The sequence below is a fragment of the Barbatula barbatula genome (genome assembly GCF_947034865.1).
Source record: "Barbatula barbatula genome assembly, chromosome: 8".
Classification (NCBI taxonomy): Eukaryota; Metazoa; Chordata; class Actinopteri; order Cypriniformes; family Nemacheilidae; genus Barbatula; species Barbatula barbatula.
In genome coordinates this window covers 24,897,127-24,907,126 of record NC_136771.1, presented here as the reverse complement: position 1 = coordinate 24,907,126, position 10,000 = coordinate 24,897,127, and the positions used below count along the sequence as shown (strand labels likewise).

The following is a 10,000-nucleotide window of genomic DNA, read 5'->3' as shown; positions in this document are numbered from 1 at the left end:
AATGAATGAGTCGATGTTTCATCTTTGCCTTGCAGGTCTTCGCACAATCGGTGTCATCACCAAACTGGATCTAATGGATGAAGGAACAGACGCCAGAGACATCCTAGAAAACAAACTGCTGCCACTGCGCAGAGGTGCAGATACAAACACATCGTTTCTATTCAGGAGTCCACTGAAGTTTCTTGTCTAATGAAGGTGTACGGTCAAGTTTTTGTGGAGTTTGACATGTGTTGGTGTGTTCAGGTTATATTGGTGTGGTGAACCGCAGTCAGAAGGACATCGATGGGAGAAAAGATATTCGTGTCGCACTGGCAGCAGAGAGGAAATTCTTTCTTTCTCATCCTGCGTACAGACACATGGCCGAGAGAATGGGTACACCTTACCTGCAGATAACACTCAACCAGGTACACACACACACACACACACCTGCAGAAGACACTCAACCAGGTACACACACACACACACACACACACACACCTGCAGAAGACACTCAACCAGGTACACACACACACACACACACCTGCAGAAGACACTCAACCAGGTACACACACACACACACACACACACACACACACACACACACACACACCTTACCTGCTGAAAGTGTTTTGTGTTTCAGCAACTGACGAATCACATTCGTGACACTCTGCCGGCGCTGCGCAGTAAACTACAGAGTCAGCTGCTGTCTTTAGAGAAGGAAGTGGACGAGTACAAGAACTATAAACCTGATGATCCAACGCGCAAGACCAAAGCTCTACTACAGTAAGAGCACACACCCGTTAGCCAGCTACACCAAGACATGTCATGGCTGTCTTTGGTTTTGTCAATTTAACCGTGTGTTGTGTGTAGGATGGTTCAGCAGTTCGGCGTGGACTTCGAGAAGCGGATCGAGGGTTCTGGAGATCAGGTGGACACTCTTGAACTGTCCGGCGGAGCTCGAATCAACCGCATCTTTCACGAACGCTTTCCCTTTGAACTTGTCAAGGTAACTACATGAACGTTGCTATGGAAACGGCAGTCATTCTTAGTAAGTAGCTTTGAAAAATACAACACGAAGGGGTCAGTCTGTATCCATGTACTTGTTTTGTGTTTCATCAATAAGTCTTGGGTTAGGTTTAGAGTCAAGAGATGAAAACAATAAACGAATTCAATCAAACAAACTTGTGTATGTGTGTCAGATGGAGTTTGATGAGAAGGACCTGAGGAGAGAGATCAGTTATGCAATAAAGAACATTCATGGTGTCAGGTAAGAGCACACAATCCACACAAACACAACAACATATACTACATCGTTTTAATATGTTACTTTATTTTTCCTTGGTTATTTTGAATGTGTCTGCTTACAGCTAGCATTGTCAAAATGATCCGCGAAAATGACTATAAACTTTGTATTATGAGTAAAAGTCAGTAGCTGCCGATGTCTCTTTTACACAAATCTGTGTCGTTTAATATTGTTTTCAAAAACCCGAAACTTGCTTTTTAAATTTGTCTTTTCTGGCCCCCTAAAATACTGTTGTTGTGTATATGAATGGCCAAAACTCATACAAGTTTTCAGATTTCAGTTGGAGAAAAGACTAGCTAGCACAGTTTCGTCTGTAAGACGTCTGCTAAAGACCTGGGAAACGGCTCTGAAGCTTAAACATCTTCCAGACGTCTTCTTGATGACTATAATATATGACAGCAGCCGTCTCCGAGGCGTATTGCAGATGAGCTAACAATCCAAAGAGAGATTTCCAGGCCTCCTCATAGTCATCACGATTATAGTTGTTGTCAAGGTCCAGGAAAGCACCATCCGCTCAAAGCGGCTCTATAAGTGAATAGAAAGACGAGAATGCTTAATGTGTGAAACTCTCTCTCTCTCTCACAAACACACGGTCTTTTTCGACCTCTTTGTGTTTGTATTTTCTCTGTTGTCTTTAGTCTTCAATCTCTCGCTCTCTGTTGTGTGTTGATGATATGTATCGTGTGTGTGTGATCTCAGGACGGGTCTGTTCACACCTGATCTGGCGTTTGAGGCTATAGTGAAAAAGCAGGTGATAAAGCTGAAGGAGCCGTGTCTGAAATGTATTGATCTGGTGATTCAGGAGCTGATCAATACAGTCAGACAGTGTACACGGAAGGTACCGCACGCCCGCCATCTTTAACAAACTCACCCCTCGCTTGTGTGTGTGTGTGTGTGTGTCTGTGCGTGCTTGCGCATGTTGTAAATTTGTACTGCCGTTTCCTCTGTTTGTATACGTGTGTGTGTGTGTGTGTGTGTGTGTGTGCGTGCATGTATGTGTGTTTTTTGTTGTTGTACTGCTGTTCTTTCTGTTTGCATGTGTGTGTGTGTGTGTGTGTTTGCTGTAGTTCTCTTGTCTTTGTGTTGTGTGTATTTGTGCTGCAGTTGTCTATGTGTTTTGTAGTTGAACTCGTATCCTCAATTAAGAGAAGAGACGGAGAGAATCGTCACCACCTACATTCGAGAGAGAGAGAGCAAGACCAAAGATCAGGTGTGTGTGTGTGTCTGTGTGTGTTGTTTCTGACACTGTTGTGTATTTAATGTTGCGTGTGTTGTATAGGTGATGCTGCTGATAGACATTGAGCTCTCGTACATCAACACAAACCACGAGGACTTCATCGGCTTTGCTAAGTGAGTGACCTTTGACCTCCTCGCACTGACCTCTGCCGTGTGTGTAGTTGTGTTGAACACGCATGTGTGTGTGTTTTGTGTTGATCTGTTTCAGCGCTCAGCAGAGAAGCACAGCAGTCGCTAAGAAGAGAGCGATCCCCAACCAGGTGACACACAAATACTGCTTTTCATGACAAACACAGAGTGCTGATTGGTTTGTTCCTTCTTCTCATTATCATATCCCCGCCCCTCCGTTCAGGTGATCAGACGGGGTTGGCTGACGATCAACATTAGCATCATGAAGGGCGGCTCAAAAGACTATTGGTTCATTCTGACGGCAGAGTCCTTGTCCTGGTACAAAGATGAAGAGGTGTGTGTGTGTGTGTGTGTGTGTGTGCGCGTGCGCGTGCGCGTGCGCGTGCGCTCTGGATAAACTGTGAGTGTTCAATACTTCATTTAGTGTTTTTTTGTGTGTGTGTTCCAGGAGAAAGAGAAGAAGTTCATGCTCCCTCTGGATAATCTGAAGATCAGAGATGTGGAGAAAGGGTTCATGTCCACCAAACCCACCTTTGCCATCTTCAACACCGAGCAGAGGTGTGTGTGTTTGTGCCTTTTATTAATGTTAAGTTATTGTAGGGGTGCAATAATATGTTCAGTTTATGATTCGATACAATACACAACATTAGGTTCTCATTATGAAGTAGCATGGATTAAAACATTTAAATAACTGTAACACTTTTCAGTAACGTTTGTCATGGTACATACAACTTGTTATTTCATTTAATTAAAATAAATAAGTAAGGTATAATCTCAGAAACCACCAAAATATTTTGAAATAGAGATATGAGAACATCTCTTTTAATGCTCGCTAAACGGTCTGTATTGTCACGTCCTTAATGGTATGTTTACGATATGTTTGTGTTTAGGAACGTGTATAAAGATCTGCGTCAGATTGAGCTAGCCTGCGACTCTCAGGAGGACGTGGACAGTTGGAAAGCCTCTTTCCTGCGAGCGGGAGTCTATCCTGAGAAGGATCAGGTACCTGTCACTGATCCACAAGCAAACACTTGAGCAATCCTCTCATCTAAGAGCTCTACACCAGACGAGCACCTGAATCTGAATCAGCTCGATTCACCAATCTTATTCGTTCCATACCTGAACTAAATCATGAAGTTTCTCTGGAGTCTCACCATTGTCTCGTGTTCTCAGGCGGAGAGCGAGGACAGTGTTCCGGCTGACTCCATCTCCATGGACCCTCAGCTGGAGAGGCAAGTGGAGACCATCCGCAACCTGGTGGATTCTTACATCGGCATTGTCAACAAGAGCATCAGAGACCTCATGCCCAAAACCATCATGCACCTCATGATCAACAGCGTGAGTGTGGGGGCGGGGCTTATCACCTGCATCGTTGTCGTGTGTTTGAGATGGATTGACATAATCTTTCTATCCTTCTATTTTTGGTGGATTTTGGTATAACATGTGAACAGTTGTGGATGAAATTTGGATGGAAGCATAGCTATGCCATAAAGAGCGTATCGATGCAGTTTGCTGACACGACTTCACCTGCTGCTCAAAACTGATCCAAGTGCCCAAAAATCTTTTTCAATAGATTTGAAAAGAAAAGAGACTTTGTCAGGAAACTTTTCTCAGATCATATTTAGCTATGCACCCCTGTATTGTATGTTTGAAGAAGAGTTATATTTTCTGTGTCTTGTCAGGCGAAAGAGTTCATTTACTCGGAGCTGCTGGCGTATCTGTACTCGTCTGCAGACCAGAATAGTCTGATGGAGGAGTCTGCAGAACAGGCACAGCACAGGGACGAGATGTTGCGTATGTATCACGCTCTCAAAGAGTCTCTACACATCATCGGTGACATCAGCACCAGTACGGTGTCTGTACCTTTACCGCCCCCTGTGGACGACACTTGGATACAGACTGACCCCAGGTATCAGTACATCTCTCCACATACTTGGCATTCGAACCCGTCACCTTGGTGTTGCTACCGTTGCTCATCTTTCTCTCTCTCTCTCTCTCAGTCCTCCACCTCAGCATAAGCCGTCAGTAAGTGCTCTGCCTCCTGGTCGACCTCCTGCGGTGCGAGGCCCCACCCCTGGTCCTCCTGCCCCGCCTCCTGCTAACCCCACCCTTGGATTTGTGGTTCCGCCTGTGCCATCCCGGCCCGGACCGCCCCCTGTCAACTCTAATGCTTATGGCACGCTGGAGCCGTTTGCTCCACCCCCTCTGGTTCCATCACGGCCTGCCCGCGTGCCCCCCGCTCTGCCTCCTGGAATACCCAGGTACAACTGACACGCTTTTACATGTAATAAACAATAACAACGTGAAATTTATAGTTGACACTAATTGTCTTCAAGCTATTAATCTCATAATAGGAATGTTGAGTGTGTCTTCATCGTGTGTGTGTGTGTTTAGCAGAAGACCACCAGCAGCTCCCAACAGACCCACTATAATCAGACCATCAGAACCATCTCTACTGGACTGAAGACCCCCTGTCAGCGTTCCACATACTCAAACCAAAGAGCAACGCATGCACGCACACATCATTGTTTACAGCATCCCAATGCCTCCTCTTTAACTAACTACAATCTTTCATATTTTAAACAACTTACAGGTGTATGTAGAAATTGTAACCTGTTGTGGAAAGCACATCAATAACTTGATTTAAGTCCATTTATTTCATATTCAGCCCTGGACTGACCGAACAAAACAGTGTTAAACTTGACTGAACAGTGATGACGAATCTTTAATACTTCTGTCTGACACTCCATTTCTTATTATTTCTCTATATATACACACTTTAAACATTATATATGATGAAAATACACACTATATTCAATTTGGTTACTGTAACACACTAACATCTCAAGTCTCACGTTTATAAAACTCGTGACAATATCATGAAGTACGTTACATTCTCAACTAATTCACCATTTTGCCTTAAGCCCTATTATTAAATACTACTCTAATGTATGTATTTGTTGTTTATGTAATGCTTAGAGTATTTTTGCCTCTTTTTCAAGTTATATTAAAAAAATTAAATAGCTTTATTGTAATTCATTTTTTATTCTCTATTTTCATTGCTTGACTTTTGTCATTTTGACGTTTCGCAGGCCATGCGAACAAACTTTAATGATGTTTGTAACAAGTGATTTATTTCCTGAAATTGTAACGTTGGTAAGAATTGTAAGAATATTAGAGAACTTGGAGGATAACTTTTCGCAAATTTTAACTGATGAGCACTACATGTGTTGATGTATTTGAGTTTTTTATTAAATTGTGTGGTTAATTATGTTTGTACTTACAGTTTGAGGACGCTGCATATTTGAATGATAATTTAGTGTACAGTAGTTCACATGCTTTATTACTGAAGTTTAAGGCTTTTAGATTTCAAATCGCTTTCGAGAAATTCAATAGGGGATATTAATAACAGTGATTATCGGTATTGTGTAAATACTACAAATATGATAGCGTATGGTTGACATTTAAACACCCGTTTAACATTTCAAGAGCCACAATGATTACAAACAAAGAGAAAACTGAAATAAACCAAATAAAAATGAATTTGACTGATAGCGTTAGTTTATTCAATAGAATAGATATCGCAATGTTTTGTCACAGTCGTTTTTTGCCATGATAATTGTATAAATCTAAATATCGTAAAATGTCAAATCTGATATTGTAACAGGTGTAGTTTGGAGGATGTTTAGATTAGAGCTACAAGCACCTGACACAGCAGTCGTTTACCTGAAAACATGTTCAATCTCACTGCTGGACTGTTAGCTTGATGTCAACACGATATAGTATTTACAGCTCGATTTACACCATGCTAGCGTCTAAAGCTAACAGTCATCAAATGTGTGTCTATTAAAAACTCATAAGATGCATCATTAAAAAAAAAAAAACAAGGCTACATTTGGATTCACTTTATTAAAACCTATTCATAGACCAACTGAATTTGAATGTGACGTACTTAACAGAATATTCAATGGAGAATATTTAAAAAGAATTATATTTGCTGGTGCGAAATGAATGTTATCGACATTCATCAACGACGAGTAAAAATATACGATCGATATAATTTGTTTCACTGTGTAAAAATCTTTACAAAAGCAAACAGCTGTACAGAATTCTCCCTTTGTTATTTTAACATCTCACATTCAACTGACAAACAACGAACTACAAATCTCCCAATGCAGCAGAACCTTGTGTTCTCCGTATGTTCGCAACTAAAACAGAACAAATATTCAGTTAAAAGACACGACACGACCAAAACGGTTTCATGACTTCAATCCAATTCAGTCACACTCGCCTCTGCTTTTTTGTTTGCTTAAACTCCAAGGTCTATTTTTATCTTAACGCTACAGTTCACTTGAATCCTGCTAAAGCGCGTCGTCCAATGAAATCGTCCGCTCAGAAGAACAAGCCACACGGTGTCCGATTAAAACAAATGAAGGCACTGAGCTCTCTCCGAACATTTTCATGAGCGGACTTTCCGTTTGTCTGTCAAACAGGCGTCGGACCGTGTAGACCTGAGTCAGCGCTACGCCCAACATGACCATCAGGTTGACACAGGACCAGAAGGAGACCCGCCACAGGTTGTCCTCCAGCAGGTTTCGGTCACGTGCCTCGAACGCCCGCAGGACTGTCTGCATCTGACGACTGCGTTCCAAGTGCCGGTGAACGGACTCCATCGACTCCTGCCGGTCCGCAAAGGAAAAACAAGACAAGGTGAACAAAGAATGTAGGAATCTACGCATATTATACCATTTCAACTTTCCCCTCAGAGAACTCACTCGTATGTCCTCCAGCTTGTATTCCAACAGGCTCTCGGGTTCTCCTAGCCCCGCCCACTCATCATCCTCTCCAGCATCATTGGTCGGATTGTCCAGGATGACCTCGAAGAAAACCATCTTCTCTGAGAACCTGCTGAAGGTGTTATCAAAGCAAATCTGGTAGTCGCCTTCTTCTGTGGGCTCGACCCTAGACGTGACAAACACGTGTCAACAACAGCCAATGAGACAAGGACGTGTTCTCAGGACAAAGTGCATTAGGCTCCATGTAGAGCGATCTGTGTAGGACACGTAACGTGATTGGAAAGGACTCACATGTGGACGCCGTCAGATCGGCGAAACTCTGAGACCATCTGAATCCTCTGAGGTGAGATGATGGAGAAATCCACGTCCATACCTGCTCCAGCAATCACCTGCACAAATACACAAACATCAAGCGTTATCACTTTCACAACTCGTATTTAAGAAAACCTCCAAGGGGCTGTAACTGATCCTCAGACGGGTGACCACACGGATCTTTGACAGGACGTCACGGCCCGATGAGAATCAAGCGTATCACAGCCACTTCACTTCACATGTAACCCAACATCTTATCATCTGAAAGTGTTTGTCAAGCACACGTTCAGTTTAAAGTGTGTTATTGTGTGTTTGTCTGGGAGATGTCTATGAGGACACACATGTTTGCTCTACAGAAGGGTATCAAATGCGTGACGTTAAAAGAATCGCAGTTCATGTTTTGAGCAGCAGGGGCCAAACTTGTGTGGAAATGCTGAGATTTCTTTATTCGTTTTTAGTTTGTTTTAAAACGTCAATAAAGTCAGTTATTTCACAATCAAACAATCGCATCGTCTGTGTTTGTAGATGCATGTTTATATGTGTGATCTAGAACGGATGTAAAACTGCTCTTTCTAAGACGTCTCGCAGACGTATCCGGGATCAGTCGGTGTGTGTCTGCGATCAGTACCTGGTACTCGGACCTCCATGCTGCCGTTGGTGACGGTGGTCTGGTAGAAACAGTCTCTGCGCCCCGCGGGGCACAACAAACGTGAACTCGCTGTCGATATTCGGACTGAACGCGTGAACGGCGGTGAAAAACGCCGCGAAACACGCGAGCAGTGACGCGCACATCGTCCGCGCTGAGGCTGTTGACGCGTCGAGTCCCGCAGGAAAGTTCTCAGTTTAAAAGCGACGCGTCAGTTCCGCATCTGCAGCGCGACTCTTCCACCAATCAGGAGCGCACCGAGTGTCCGCCCCGCAGCCAATCAGCGTGTAAACGCGTTCAAGTCTCAGAGGGTTTTGTCAAGCACATATTTAGTCCTCATCTTCGCATTAATCTCTTTACAGTTGATTAAACCCTCAGCGTTCTGTACCATTGCAATCATTTCCTCTGAGCACGTGGTTCGTAACATCCGTTTGCTCAGTGGTCACGGTGTCGTTCCAACCTGTCACCGCTAGAGAGCAGCATCGGCAAGCCAGACTGAGCACCTTTATGACGTCATGGATAGCTCAGGTGTCATTTAAAGGGACAGTTTCACCCAAAAATGAAACGTCTGTCATCATTTCCTCTCCTTCCAGTTGCTCCAAATGCACCATTTCGCGCCAGCAAATGTGTATAAAAGTGTTCTGATGAAACACAGAGAAGAGATTTGGAAGAATGATTTTAACCAAACAGATCTCGAGCCCCATTGACTCCCATAGTCACTGTTTGGTTAAAGTCATTCTTCCAAATATCTTCTCTGTGTTTCATCGGAACAAACACTTTTATATACATTTGGAACGACTGGAGCGTGAGTAAATGATGACAGAAGGTTCATTTATGGGTGAAGGATCACTTTAAGTATCAAACGGTTCACCTGAGAACAGAAACGTCTGAGAGTGTAATTGTTGAAACGCATGAAGAGTCTGGAGATGTAAATGAATGTAGATTGAAGAGGCAAAATAATAATCTGGATTTAAAGTTCATATTGAGATCTTTAATAATATTGCCTCTTGATTGAAGACTCTGGAGAAATATCTGAGACACAGATGAGACTTGAGCAAAACTTTCCATTTGCTCTGCATTTAATGTCCTTGATGTCCTGGAGAAGATCACAGATGTGATTCTTGTTTGTTATGAGAACGTCAAGGGATCTGGACCACGATGACACACTAAACCTCTCTCTTCTCTCTCTTCTCTCAACAGGTGTTGTTCTAGCTTTTGTTGAAACTAGTAACTTTGTATTAGCACCTATTGTATTATTGCTCTTTAATGACATATCGCTTATTGCTCCCTGAACTTTCTGTAAGTCACTTTGGATAAAAGTTCATGTTTTTCACAGCAGAGCAGCAGCACTTTCTTCATCGGATGCAGAAGTTCTGCAGTGTAATGAACAGAACCAGAGATTCAGATAGTCTCAGAGCAAGACTCTGTTTGATTCAAAGCTGTAGAGCCATGAGAAAGCAGATGTGTGCTGGAGCTGATTCAGGGTCAGTTTGAGTGCTGTCAGCTTCATTTTTGAGTTTGAGTGTGTGTGTGTGTGTGTGTGTTTGAGTGTGTTTGAGTGGTGTGTGTGTGTGTTGTGTGTGCGTGTGTGTGTGTTTG

General features: G+C 43.0%; 2 protein-coding genes across 5 annotated transcripts in view; one reads left to right on the top strand and one right to left on the bottom strand.

The window, feature by feature from the left end:
• Window positions 1-6,168, top strand: part of dnm2b (dynamin 2b) — a 9,838-nt gene extending 3,670 nt beyond the window's left edge. The window contains exons 6-21 of one of the 4 annotated variants that reach the window (XR_013786984.1): window positions 36-134; window positions 244-404; window positions 620-762; window positions 850-985; window positions 1,179-1,246; window positions 1,982-2,120; window positions 2,406-2,492; window positions 2,562-2,632; window positions 2,727-2,778; window positions 2,871-2,965; window positions 3,096-3,205; window positions 3,538-3,649; window positions 3,821-3,985; window positions 4,330-4,556; window positions 4,648-4,908; window positions 5,042-5,913. Coding sequence is in view for 2 of the 4 variants with exons in the window: in XM_079461692.1 (XP_079317818.1) it covers window positions 36-134; window positions 244-404; window positions 620-762; window positions 850-985; window positions 1,179-1,246; window positions 1,982-2,120; window positions 2,406-2,492; window positions 2,562-2,632; window positions 2,727-2,778; window positions 2,871-2,981; window positions 3,096-3,205; window positions 3,538-3,649; window positions 3,821-3,985; window positions 4,330-4,556; window positions 4,648-4,908; window positions 5,042-5,111 (2,012 nt within the window). In the remaining 2 variants the exon portion in view is untranslated. Of the gene's footprint in view, window positions 1-35; window positions 135-243; window positions 405-619; window positions 763-849; window positions 986-1,178; window positions 1,247-1,981; window positions 2,121-2,405; window positions 2,493-2,561; window positions 2,633-2,726; window positions 2,779-2,870; window positions 2,982-3,095; window positions 3,206-3,537; window positions 3,650-3,820; window positions 3,986-4,329; window positions 4,557-4,647; window positions 4,909-5,041 lie in introns of all 4 variants that reach the window. The other 3 variants (XR_013786985.1, XM_079461692.1, XM_079461693.1) reach the window with 3 other exon arrangements.
• An 801-nt stretch (window positions 6,169-6,969) lies between these two features.
• Window positions 6,970-8,674, bottom strand: tmed1b (transmembrane p24 trafficking protein 1b). The gene is given in 7 exon segments (XM_079461819.1): window positions 6,970-7,130; window positions 7,132-7,326; window positions 7,423-7,609; window positions 7,735-7,832; window positions 8,384-8,392; window positions 8,394-8,459; window positions 8,461-8,674. Coding segments are annotated over 7 exon segments (666 nt in total). The 5' UTR covers window positions 8,548-8,674; the 3' UTR covers window positions 6,970-7,106.
• Window positions 8,675-10,000: the final 1,326 nt, after the last annotated feature.